We start from the raw sequence: 14,431 nt of genomic DNA, 5'->3' as shown, positions 1-14,431 counted from the left end.
GAACAAGTAGGAACAATGATGATTAGGAACAAAGGAACAAAGGAACAAAATATACAATAGAGATAGTACATGGACTTAATCTGAACAAGTAGGAACAATCATCTCAGCACCATTTAATGAAACATTTACCTTTTAGGGTTATCAGCTGCAGAGAAGGGAGGATGGAGAGCATATAGTTTCAAAATTATAGCTCCATGGTAGAAAACTATTCTTCGTAAACCTCTCAACTGTCTAAAAATCCAACTGACTCCAGCTTCCGCTGTAAAAATTTAATGAACTAAGCTGAAAGCTTCTGTCAAGCCCACAGAAATAGATGTGCAAGTCCTATTATCAAAGGAAAAAACAGCATCATTGAGGATTCTGAAAGGCTGCAGGCATTGTTCGGTGCAGCGAGCCAGATCAGCTCAGTAAAACATTGGAACTGGTAAAATGCCATCCAAGTTGACTGTTTACTACACTTCTTAATGTTGCCATCCACACCGAAAGTTGTTTTGATTTATTTGTCAAGTAAAGGCTCTTTTACTTCAAAAAATAAATGCAAAAGTCATGACAGAAAGCAACATCTATACTTGGGTTCTGTAAATATTGAATGTTATTGCAATAAATGATAGTCTAAATGGGATATAAGCAGAAAAAATCCAAATATTTAAATTACAAAAAAATCCAAATTACTAAAAGAGTTATTAGACTATTACACAATTGCAGGCTAATCTGAAAGAGCAGTCAATGTTTGAATCAGCTTGCACAGATGTAAGTATGTATCCTTTTGTGTTTAAATGTTAATGGAAGGTACATAGCTAAATCCATATGTGGTACTTTGAAAATATATAGTTTGGCAATCTCTTAAGCATTTGCTATTACTTCCACTGTTTTTCATTAAAAATAAAACTATATTTCTGTGCTGTACAAAATCTCTGTTCCTAAAATGCAAAGACTTTTAGATCTCTAACAAACAGCAAACAGCCAGAAAGGGATTTATTAAGATTACGTATCCTTCATAATAACATCTGTGTTAGCACGTATTGGAAAGAAAAACATTTTAATGTACTGTTTGTGTTTGTTAATGGCCATCTTTGATTTTCCTGGATTATAATAGAGTCCTTAAAATAAAAATAATCAATAAAACTTATGCCCACTGTCATAAGCACAAAACACAATATATTGCTATCCTAAATTATTTAAACAGGACTGTTTAAAATTTATGACATTATCCTGGAAAGAGGCACACAAAGGATGAGTCATATTTTTGAGTATTTTCATGTGTTATGCAGCAATGATTACTTGCAGAGTGGCTGACGAAATAGTTGGAAAGGGAAGGAGTAATCTCTCCAAATCAAGTTACATAACTTCGATGTACATCAATGTAATCCATTCAGTAGTCCAAGCAGAAAAGTAATATTTATGGCCCAAGCACAAAAACCTAGAGCTCTAGTTGTAATTCTTACTAGGAAAGCAAAGCTGGAACAGGGAAGATGAGGAAGGAGGGAAGAGGAGAAATTCATCCTTGTGGAGGTAAGTGATGCTTGCTGTGCTGCCTTTGCTGATTCTGGATGTAAGAAAATATAAAACAACTTAAATTGCACAGAAATTCTAATGCAAATTAATAAGATGATTCCATGGAGGGGGCTGTAAATTCAGGATGCCTTTAACAGAATCTACTTTGTGTCAACCCTGCCTATTTTTGGTCCTGAGCTGACCACTTATATAAGGAAATGCCAGAAGACATGGAGATGTGGCAGCTTTCCATCAGCAGACTGGGTCCAATTGCTATTCCCAAGGGACTTCTTTCACTCTTGATGTTGCTTGAAAGCCTCTGCAGCATGCACAGCTCTTCTTGTCAACTTACTGTATCCGCATCTCATGGGGTATGTATGTGTGCGTGTGTACGTACATATGTACATGTACATACCCAACAGAGAAGGATGAAATTTAAAAACAGATCAAATTTATTTCTACTATATTTCATCTGCAAAAAATCTTTATAGATGGCCACTATATCTTCAGAGCTAAAGTACCTGAAACTCTCAAAATATATGTAACTTCTGGACTGTTGAAAAACCTCTTTAGTGCCATCTTGGAAGCTGACTTAGGAATCGTGTATTTTCAAAACTCAACTATAGTAAATTAGCACATACAGCTCCACACCCAAACCTCTTCAGAAATAATTCTAACAAACAACAATGGCTAAATTCCCTAAACAAGCTTAATTCAGCCCTCACCTGTGCACAAACTATGCGGTACTCTGAATCACAGAGCTACAAGATGTATCTTCCAGGCTTTTGCTGGTCTTGAACTTTTCCCAAAAGAGCTGCGCCATTACCTATCCAGCTGTATAGTAAAGAGCTTTTAAATCCTTACCACCCTGAAAGAAGGGCAGTTGTGCTCGAGATCCTCGCTGTCATCTGTCACTGTCTCTGGATCTAAACAAAGTGGCTTTTTCACTGAGGCTGCCTGGCCAGCCAGCAGCAAAACTAGGAATACATTTGCTTGCTTTCCTTCAAGGTGCTCACAGCTGAGAAATCATGATTCTCCACTCAACAGTGCAATGTGCCCACGTTGGACAGGTTCTTCAAATAATTCAATTCGGGACTGTATCTAAAGTATAAAGAACTTTTGCTGAAAATGACCAAATTCTGTGTTTGCCAATGACTTATGAATTGGGGAAACTTGAGTGAGGTTCTATAGGAATGGATAAAGACCAGCTTGGTGCCAAATTTCAAGTACTTTTTCAAAAGCACAGAGAAACTAGAACACTACAAAGGGAAGATAATAAAAATTCAATACTCCCAAACCAGCGTATTCTCCCATCAATCTGGTTCACAGAAAAAAAGCTGAGCTACTTCAAAAAGACATAAACAAACACAAATACATACCAGAACACACACATTATAGCCTGAGAGGAGGTAACCCAGGTAAAGTAGTTTGGCCAAACTGACAGTTGATGCTACCAATGTCGCCTGGAAGTCCATCATGACATACAACCTATGGCCAACGCGTCCTTACAATACAAAACAACGCAAACATCACCTGGGTGAAACTTGTAGGGTTTACAAGTCAAAAATGATGGGGTTTGCCTTACAGTTGCACCCCTAAGTGAATGCCATATTATGATAGAGAATGTATCAGCAGCAATAGTAATGTCACACATAGCCAATTTTACTTCTGTATTTTTGGTACATGCTGCACAAACGTTTCTAGACTTCACAGAACAGTATTCTTAACAGTATCGAAAAATGGGCTAAGTAAAATTTACCTGCAAAGTGCTGCAGAGTTATGATAAATTACTTTCTTTCACATGACATCTTCAGTGATTAATAATAGATACGACTCGAGACTACTGCAACAGATTTTATCTGACACAATAGAGGAAACAAATAACATTGTAGTAACTAACCACAGGCAGTCCAAATTCCCTCCTCCCCATCCCCAAACAAGATAAACATTTTGTCCTATTGTTTCACTGTTAAATTAAAAGGAAAAAAAAAAACAGTAATTTATAAATTGATTTACTTATTTCAAGCAAGCAGAAAGTTCTGAACTTTAAAAACAGACATTTTTGAGAAAGCATTAGCAATACAGACATGGATCATACAAAGACATATCAAGTAAACAAATGGCAACACACAGAATACTGTATAAAAAATGACTGAGCCTTAACCAAACTGGGTCTTGACATCAGATGAGTATGGAGGGGTACCATAATCCAGACAAATTATTTTTTAGCTGACATATGTTAAGTTATGCTTATTATTGTGATTACGCTAACTATACATGAAAATTGAGAGCTAAGAGGAAATAGCCAGGAAACAATTGCTTTTTTTAAAAATTCGATTTGCATACATAAAACACAAAAAATTAAGTAGGATTTTTCAAGTCTGAGGTTTTGCTAAACAGCAAACAGAAGTCATAAATCATGTGGAGTAACTGCTGATTAAGTATTCAACGAAAATGATATGATATTCTTCTTGTGCGAATAACACGGAGTCAAACAAGGTGTTAACGTTCACTCAGAGATGTTCGGATACATCAACAAATCGTTCTGTGTAATCACCAGGATAAATAGTATGAAATCCCACAGCACGGAAGAGAGGCAGGGGCAGTGGAGAGCGTCAATGCCCACAGACGGGCTGAGCTTTCCTTGGGTTCTCCAACCCCCTCTTACGCACAAATCACAAGCGACGTTTTCAAATACTTTAGCACTGAACAACTGTAGGGTTTACATGAAAGAATTCACAGAGACTAATTTTTTTAGCTTGTCTTCAGTAAAACTTCAGGGAATTGTATCTTTATTATAGAGGAAACTTTGCCCAGACTCATTGAATGCCATTTAAGAGCAACCATTACTACACAGGCAACTTGGCCGACATCAAGGTGAACACTTTCATTTTTAGCAGAGATAAAACATGGAAACACAGGTCATAGAATGACTGAAATTTTCTCATGTGCTACACACCCAGCTAACAAACTACTGGTTTAGCTACTGTAAACAGCACACTTTTTTTTTTTTTTTCCAAATCTAAGACTTAGAAAATTAGATTTTCCAAATTATTTAAGACCTGGATATTTAAAAACAGGATAAAAGCATGACTTGTTAGGAATACACACTGAGAAGCTACATTTCATGTATTTTAAAACCTTGAAAAATGGTAAAAGGCATTCTTTTTAAAAGGCTTCTCTTTATTTTCATGTGCAAAATAGAAAAGTAATCAACATGCTAGGAAAACAGCACTTTATCATCTTCATGAATAACCTTTTTATGATTTTACCGAAGTTAAAATTCATATGGAACCATTCCAAAGCACTTTAAAATAAGATACAAGAAATTTTAAAAGAGAGTCTAGCCAGCCAGCGTGCATACCACAATTCCCCATTGCTCCTCCAACTGAGAACAACTCAGTCATAATTATAAGCAACTTAATGGCTTTGCCTATTGGAAATCCAGTGGACACAAAGTCCGCCCAATGAAGATCACATGCAAGCCCCAGTCTATGCATTTTCATCCAGGGGGGGAATCCCAAGCCAGATAAATGTGTAGGAATATAAATTAAATAAAAGAATTGGCTAGTGATGTGGATGATGTTAGAAAACAGGTGTATGACAAGCAAGATTACTTATAGCTAATCTCTCCTGGTCTTGGAGTACATCTCTCTACTACCATTTTTACCCGATAACAATTCTGATCTAAGGCAAGTACATCAACCAAGACAACTCCACAGGAGTCGAAAACTTATGGGGGAAAGTGGGAAGGGACAAAAAAGCAAGATAATTAGGGAGCAGATGACAAAATTATAGACTGATCCTTAGACAATTACTCAGATAGATGAAGTTACACTAGATGCTATCACAATTATCACAAAGTTACCACAGTTACAGTTTTTTACTCTAATCTTAAACATAAATCCATTAGATGTTGGGAATTAAATTACTCCTGGAGCCCATTTATTTCAGTTATTTTAGTAGAAGGACATGAACATATGGTGGAAATTTGTCCTTGCCTAAAATTACTCTGCTTGTACTATGTACATTAAAAACACGCAGACAGGGAATGGCACTGCCAGATGTAGCGAAGGGAATAAGAGTTTAAGAATGGGGGTGAAAGAGGGAAATGCTTCCTACCATCCCTTTCACACATCCTAATGAAATACCATTTGCTGGAACAGTAAAAATTCATAGCACTTCAAGGTCCAGAAGGACTAGCCACAGCTGTGGTGCATGTACCCACATTAGGAATACATGGAAAAAAAAACAGGAACAGGCACTGAGAAGTGAGAAGTCTGACTCAGACAGATAACCTGATACTGTAAAGCAGATGTGGGGTGAGAAAGACATGCAGATCCACCAGCATGGAGAGGTATAACATGCAGTCAGCACCATATTGCACTGACGGAGTAATATAATGTCACTGAAGGAGGCAACATTTCTGTAGTGAAAGGAGATAAATATCATGTCACTGGTATAGAAACAAGCAAGCTACACGGGGACTCAAGAGATTTCTCCCCCCACCCCAAGCTTCCCCCAAACCAAAAAGAAACACAACTGAGAACAAAGGAAACAAGAAACGGGAGAGATCTCTGAACTAGAGGTGCTGCCTGCAGATAAGAATGAAAGGCTTTCCACTAAGAAATGAGACAAAGATTTCCACTAAGAAGTGAGACAAAGACAGAACAACAAAACACAGGAGAACACGGACTGTCAGGAGACAGTTCTGACCAGGCTGGTATATTTTATCATTTCTTTACTCATTTGCATCCCTCCCCTTCCAATATCAAGAATACAAAGGAGACCTTGATCTACCCAAAGTCCTATTTTTGCAACTACTTTGTCTTTCAGTTCAGAAAGGACTGCAAACTTTCAAAGACTGGAAATTCCTCTGGCGGTAGTCCTCGAAATAAAAATACCGTGCCAATAACAACCCTGGAGGTCACCTCTTCCTCTAGCTCAAGAAGAATGGAGAATTCAATAGAAAATATTCTAAAGTCTCTAGAGCATTTTGGTGGCCAACAGAAGAGTAACTGTAATTCAAAACCACTGCAAGACGATGAGCCATACCAGAATTATTTTCTGAACTATCAAAAACTTGTTCATTTGCATAACATGTAAGGACAGAAACAACAAAGAGAAATTAATTCCTTGACACTGGAAACCAGAATTCTGATTTTCAACTGAAACGACAAGATCAAGCATTTCCAAATTAAGAAGAGAGCAGACAATTTAGTGCTGTTTCCCATTTCTGAGAAGCCACATTTCAGATGGCAAAGTAGAACAAATAAAATCCTTATTTATTTATTAAAGCCAATATATAGACTCTTGTAAACTCGGGACCATGAGTATCTCATTGAAGAGCTTCCAGCTATACAAAAACAGATCGATGTCCTTGAACTGAAAAATACAGCATAAAGCCAAGGACTGCACAGAAACAGAGGCCACTTATTCAGGCATCATCATTTTCAGCACATACAAAAATTCCCAACGGAACAAATGCTTACAGTGCACTCTTCTTTAGAAAACAACTGGAAAAGTATTGGGGAATTCCATATTGACGACATCTGTTTTCACTGTCTGTATTTTTCCTCAGTTTATAAACAGAGGACTTGCTCTTTCCACCTGTAACCTGTTAAAGTTATCCTAGGTACTGCCAGTCAAGATTATTTCTCTCATATCACTACCATAAAATTTTAATTACAATTCTTTAAGCTCCGCTAGCCTCTCAATTAAACTTACATGCTCCCAGCCTTCAGTTTTTTATAAGCATTCATCCCTGTACAATGGTAAACTGATTCACTCAGAAGACCGACAAGGAGGTGCGAGGCTTACCTCATTCAGAGTCTGCTGGTGCAGACCAGCGCCCCATGCTCACAAGCTGAGGTTCTGTGGGAATGGAGAAAGACGCAAATTTGGGAAAACAGTGGTGACAGAAGAGACAGTTACAAGCAGCCGTAGGAAGAAATATTCTCCTTCCTATTGCTTTTGTTCTTTTTGTTGTTGGGGCCCTCTGAGATGGGGGGCACAGGAGGAATCACATCTCTTTTGTTTTCTCTTTTTCCTTGATGCTGTACTTAATTTCCTTTTCTTGTGCTAAAGGTTAGAGGAAGGAGAAAGTATTGTTATGGGGAATAAGAAGCCAGAGGTCTAAGGCAGTTGTGGATCCATTCATAACAGGCAGGAGACCAAGAATTATGAAGAAATGAATCATCTGGGACGTATGCTTTCCAGGTATTTTTCTTCCAGTTATGAACGTTGATCGTAACTGCAGAGGAAACGGCTGCTACTAGGACAGACAGAACAATCAATTTCTTTTTCATTTTGGGCTTTTTATTTGAAACTAATTGAAAGACCAGAACAACAGCATTTATAAAAGGTACCCAGAATAACAAAGAATCTTCTGTTGATTTCAAGTCACATGTTACTTACATACAGAAACCATTTGATTTTGGTAGCTTATAGTCATAGTGATATTGAGCAAAGGCACCTGCAACTGTCTCGGTTGCACATGCACTGTAGTAATTATGCATGCAAATGAGGAAATTAGATATTTTTGTGGTTGATCACCAGTATAATTACTATAACTGAATATACGATCATGGTAACTGTACACACAAATTACACATGCATGCAGTTTTAAAAACCAAGCGTTGCATTCATTGTCTCTATTTTGATAATGTCCTATGGAAACACTCCTCCACTGGAAACAATTAAAAGTATTAACTTTTTAAAAGATGTACATTTATTTGACTGTCTACTGAACATTAAAAAAATATAACAATCCAGTAATTTTGTTTTCCAAGCTGATATATCAGCAAAATCTCACCACTGTCATAAGATTTACCAACTTGAAAAGAATAAGACATTTAAACATATCCTGTTATTCCTCCTTTTCATATGTATTTATTAATTTGTAACTTCAATAAGATATTAAAGGATAGGTAATTATTTGAAAAAATAATGCATATGGTCAAAATTTTTTAAAAGACCTGAGCTAAATTTCCATTAGCTCCTCAGAACTCTAACAGAGGTAAGTGGAAATATTTTAAAAGTTCAGATTTTTATCAGCCTAAACACTTAAATATACAGGATTTGATTATACTTCAGACCAGAAGAGTTGGTGCATTCAAATCCATAAAAGGTATTGTTTTAAGGTACATAAACAACAACATGGAAAATATGCTTTCATCTCTCAAGCCCAGATTTTGATCCATCCATATTAAAAGAAGGAACAATTTTGCTAGGGCAGAAGCATTTATTATGAAGTATTTCAAATAATATGACAGAAGTAATAAAATATTTAGATATTGCTGTATTCTGGCAGATCACGGCGTAGTCGTATTGCCTTCAGCTTCTCTACTTTGATTTTTGTTCGCAACAGTTCTTCTTCCAGTTGCTGCTTTCTTTTCAAACCATCCCTTTTTTCTTGGACATAAAGACCAATTTTTCTTTGATTTTCTAATATTATTTGATGCTCTTCTTTCAGCATTTGTAACATCTGTGGGTCATACCCACACATTGGTCTAAAGCGTTCTCCAACCTCAAGCCTAAAAAACTCATCTCTTCTTGGTACAGGAGAGGGAGACATCATCACTCTCATATCAACTGACGATACTGATGTTGAAGGAGACCTTTCCATAATATGCACCAGCTGGTGTTCTTCCTCTTGTTCTAAGTTCTCATTTTGCTGTGAGTCTATAATCAAAGAAGGAGGAGGTTTGACATCCTCTTACGATTGCAACTCCATCATGACTGTCGCAGGATGGTGATCCAACATTGCCTGTGGTGAACTGGTAGCAGCAATTGTTTCTTTATCGATACTAGCACTAGAACACACAAAATCATATTTAAATAATCCATTAAAAACTTTTTTTAAAAGGCGTAGCTGTAAGTAACCAAAGCTTCATTTGAAATACTACTCTGCTATCTATGCCTGGGACTCTACTTCATTACATGAACACCACCTGTACCCCTCCTCCTTTCCACCACACGTATAGAGCCCTGTCTTACTCAGATTCGATCGCTATAAAGGCAGTATAGCTGACAGAGAACTACCCTGGTAGGCCCTTCTTCTGACACCAGCAAAGCAAGAAGGGGTACTAGTGACAAATGAGAATAAAACCAAAGCAACAGTGATGCAAGTGACAGAGGAAAGGGTTTATATAATATATAACATGATTTTAAAGGGGCATAAATTTAGATTGAGTGGACTGTGGCAGAAACATTTCCATCTTCCAAACTTATTTGTCTCCTCCTGTTCTAATGTGTTACCCACTTCTGAATTGTATACCCAAGTATTTGGGTTTTTTTTAACGTAAAACAATCACTGAAAAAATTACGCAGAGCCTTGGGAGAAGAAACCAGAACCAAATGATGACCCTGCCAGTGGATTAGGGAACCAAACTAATCCTTGCTCCTTCTCTTTGATTAGGTGATCTCAATATTTTTCTGAAGTTTCAAGAGAAGACATAAAAGTGTTTCCATTAAGAACAGCCTATAGTTCTGTGCATTTCTTTTTGAAAATACAACACCCACCTGACTCATCTGTCTTTGTGTAAACCCCTGAGTCAGCAGCACCTCAAATCGTGATTTGACATTACACTGGCTTTGATGGTAATAGTGGCTCAAGCTGTTCCTGCCACTTCTCTACCATCAGCTGTGTTTGAAACCCTACACTTCTGCACATCACTCCTTTATTCAGGTAATGCTTTTTTAAGCCAGATCAGCTTCTTGATCTATTTTACAGTACAGATCTACAAAGAATACTTTCAGCATGACTGCAAAGGCAGTATAGAGTAACATGGGAACAGGAATATATTAACTTGGCACTGATAACGAAGACAGTGCATCATCATCGCCCTGACTGTCTAAAACAGAGGCTATAACCAACTGGTGGTTGCAGGTAGGAGACATTCCCCAACCCTTGAAGAACTCAGCTGCTGCTAGCAGCTAAAGGCAGCGAGTGTATCCATGATTAATGGAACATTCACAGTGCTCCCCAAGCCTGGAGGACTTGAGTTGCTGTCTATTAAAATAGGGGGTGGGAGGTGTTTGTTTACACTTTTTAAACTCCTTTTGAGCCCTACAATTCACAAATTGAGAAACACTATCTGATTATTAAAACACTGTCCTGGTTAGCAATAGATGTGGGTACACAAAGGAGAAATTTAATTTGTACATCCTACTTCTCACATAAATGCAGTAACTCCTTAATCAAAAGGTGGCATGATCATCTCTTCTGCATCTCCCATGGTCTTCAAAACTCTTGGTTTAAAAGAAATCAGCAGTCATGATTGCAATTTCCAAAGGACCCTGATCTAGCCTGCCATCCATTTACACAAAAGTGCATCTTCTAGAATAAAAGCATGAAGTAAAACATTCAACAGGGTCAGAGCACTATATTTTCCAAAGATCAATCCTGTCAACCACCCAAACTATTTTAACTAAAGATTTATTTAGAAAAAGAAAAACCAAAACAACAAAAAGGTCCAGCTGAAAGATGTATTGAAAATAGACCTTTCATTTATTCCCCAAAGAAAACGCCAGGATAATCTTAATTCTATTGACTGTTACCTGAGCTGCCTATAGAGTAACAATTACATCACCTTACTCCCTCCTCCTCATGCCACAAAGCTTCACTTTTTCCTATATACCTCTTTCTCACATTCCTTTTACTCCTCTCATTGAGCATCGGAAGCATTATCCTGCACACAAATTTTCACTTGTTTTCCCCAGTGCTGACTGTAATTCTGGGTTTCCCCCTCTTCACAACCGCAGCTTCTAATACAGCTTCCCTCCTTCTTATTTGCTGGCTCCCAGCCAGCTTCTAGCCTGAGAAAAGTGGAAACAACCAGCAGGAGAAGCAGGTCATTCTGACAAAAGGAAACAGAGAAAAAGCAGAAAGAGAAAGTGAGAGAGGTTAAAGAGAAGAAAGGTAGGTACGATTTAGTCTAACATAGACTAGAGCCTCCAAACACTGAGAAATCCATCTTTTAAAGCATAATCCACACTGAACTAGAAAATCACCGAATCTTCAGGTAACTCTGACGAGGTGCTGCTATTTTTTTTCCCCCCTCCTTAGAGTCAGTCTCTAAAGAGGAAAACAATTAGACAGCAAAGAGAGAAAGAAGGAATTGAGAAACAAAAGAGCCGCCCGTATGGTGGTTACTAATGTTGTTTCTGACAACTTGACTGAAAGAAAGACAAACAACAGTTACCACAATTGGGGGATGGTGTTTATAACCCTGCAGGCACCCATGATTCACCAGGTTTTGTTTAATCACAGCGAGCTAGAAATTGCTTAAAGGTGCGATTAAGAATTTGGATTCATTTTAAGTTGTATTTCCCTCCTACAAAACCTAAGCCATATCCTGGTGAGTTAAAACCCAATATAGAGTTTTGAAAATTAGGGTAAAATGCAACTCAGAGGTAAAATTAGAACTATCAAATAATGATGTATTTGGGCAGGGGAAAAAAAAATAATCTTTTCAATGATATTCTTTTCCTTCAGCACACATCGTATTGGCTGTTCCTATGAACAACCATTTGGGGCACGCAGTAATCAAGTCAATGTTCCCAGACCCATAAGGGACTGCAAAAAATGTTTAAATTTTAGGAGACAAACTATGGAGTTCATTAGCTCTTAATCATTCACAAAAAAGCGTCAGTGCTTTTTATAAGCCGATCTACAAACCAAAGTTCTCACACTATTTTTTTTTTTCCTCCTTACAAAACTTGGTAGTCAAGACACTGCAACCTTTATTAGTGCAATTAAAAGCCTCGTTTTGTTCCAGAGAATTCTTTGGAACAGTTCCTCCAGGGGCATTCACCAGGAGCAGCAGCACAGCCCAGTTGCTTCAGACTTCTTTACGCAAAGGACCCACAACAGCATATTTTTAGAGCATCTGGCACATTGGGATTTAGACAATTGTTACCATTCAGCTCAACCAGTGGCACCATGAATCCAATTCAGCGTGTGTGCGCATGCCAGCTTTTCTTAGAGTGTTACGCTGCTGCACCGACTATCAGTATATCTGATTAAAATACGGAAAGTTCGCTTCCCATTAATCTGCTTGGGAAAATAAGAAAAATCAGAGCTTTCTCAAGGTTGCTGCGGAGTTACTTGACTTTTTTTTCCCCCTCCTCCCTAGCTTAGTTTTTGTATCTGGAGGAACCAAAACCTGACCCAGGCATTTTCTGATCCCTCAAGGACCAATACAGAACCAGCAGAGTGTTGCAAGTCAGATATGAGGGGCATTAGCCAGCTGTGGGAGAAAGCCTGCATGCTGCCTGCCTGTATTATGTCTGGCTCAAATCTAGACAGTGTGTCTCACTTTACTGAGCAGTAAAAAAAAAAAAAAAATCCTACAAAAAAAGAAAACTTCTAGTGTTGTACCTCTCAGTTTCTCCCTGTATTTAAACTACCTAACATAAGATATAGAACTGCTCGGAGTTTAGACTGCAATTAGCTTTGCTCCAGTTTCAGAGAACCACCGTCAATGCTAGAAAAGTATAATTTAAAAAAACATTTGCACTCACAAAGGCACCGTGGTGTGGGGAGTCAATATTTTTTTTTTTAAAGGATTGGGATCAGTTAAATCATAACATGCAAACGTCAAAGTAAACGAGAGGAAAAAAAGGTGTAGGAGTAAGGTTTCTTAGCTCTGTGAACTAACTTTATTAAAAATCTTATATAAACTGGTAATAGTTCCATATGTTGCAAAATGACTGCAGTATTACCTTAAATGGAGGAGAATAGCCATCACTTTGCCAGTGTTTGAATAATCTGCCTATTAAAAGGTAGGGGAGGGGTGGAGATTGGAGCTACTATTTCTCTTTGATTCTCTCTTAACCCTCACTTTCCAGAGTATGACAAAGACTCTGAAACAGGCTTTGAAAGAGAGCTGAAAAAAATGAACGCAGTGCTAAGTCACCATAAAGCTTCCCATAAAACAAAAGCAATATTATTTTGTCATTGTTCCCCATTTGGGGATTTTCTCTGATAAACATTTCCTTTAGGAGCCTGAACACAAGCAAAGCGTTACAGAGTAGATAGGAGGCGCCATAATTTTCATTCAGTAACAAAATAAAAAGAATCGTCTCACCTTTGAACACCGCTCCTGTCTCTTAAACACACATTGGAAATCTGTGGAATCATCTCCACAACTTTCTTGGTTGGCTCGGAAATGCTGCTTTTACAATCTGAGTGAGTCTCCTTTTGCTGCAATAGCTCCTGTTTGGCATATTCTTTGAGCCTCTTGTACAGCGTGCGCAGGCCCTGTGCAGTACGAGGAGGGCGATCTACTCCGATGGCATTGTAGTTATCAGCTATGATATCCCAGCATTTGTTTTTTTCCACTATTACAGAATGCTTATTGGTATGTTCCTCGAGAATTTTAACGTACGGCTTCACGAGTTTTAGCAAATCGAGCTTTTCAGATAAGGTAAAATTAGAAGATCTGGCCTTCCCAACCATTGTTATCTTTGAATTAAGGAAGCCGTTTCTGAAGCCACCATGCAGTCCCTAGCTCTGCTCAGCTCTTTTTCACAAACAGAAAAAGATCAGGCTTAACTAGGCTAGTCTCATTTAGGCCCACGCCTACAAGGGAGGGTTTATTAAAATTCCTTCAGCTTAAGCTGACGCAGGTTCAGGAAATCTGCTTAAGCCAAGCCTGACCTACATAAGGCTTCAGACTGAAGAAGTCGAGAAGAAACAAGCAAAACGCACTTTTGTATGAAGAGACCAGACACACGCAGGATTTAAAAACATAAAGGTTTAAAGATTAGCACGTTACCCAGCTAAAAATTACCTAATTTAGCCGGAGTAACAAGCTCTGACACATCTCCCTAGCTCTCTCACACGTATCTCAGACTGAAACCGCGCTCGAGATGATTTTACATGTAACGACGGTCCCGTGTCGCTCCCCCCCCTTCCTTCCCCCCTCCTCCC

The 14,431-nt window shown here is 38.1% G+C and overlaps 2 protein-coding genes across 2 annotated transcripts in view; both read right to left on the bottom strand.

The window, feature by feature from the left end:
* The window catches only part of RAD54B (RAD54 homolog B (S. cerevisiae)), a 68,734-nt gene that overhangs the window by 34,989 nt on the left and 19,314 nt on the right, over positions 1 to 14,431 (bottom strand). The window lies entirely within an intron of this gene.
* On the bottom strand, positions 8,783 to 13,957 carry FSBP (fibrinogen silencer binding protein). Its single transcript, XM_009891846.1, is given in 2 exon segments — positions 8,783 to 9,308; positions 13,587 to 13,957. Coding segments are annotated over 2 exon segments (897 nt in total).

The sequence above is a fragment of the Charadrius vociferus genome, unplaced genomic scaffold, assembly GCF_000708025.1.
Source record: "Charadrius vociferus isolate BGI_N301 unplaced genomic scaffold, ASM70802v2 scaffold15, whole genome shotgun sequence".
Lineage (NCBI taxonomy): Eukaryota > Metazoa > Chordata > Aves > Charadriiformes > Charadriidae > Charadrius > Charadrius vociferus.
Note: the sequence above shows the minus strand (reverse complement) of the source record. Positions and strands in the feature narration are given on the sequence as shown.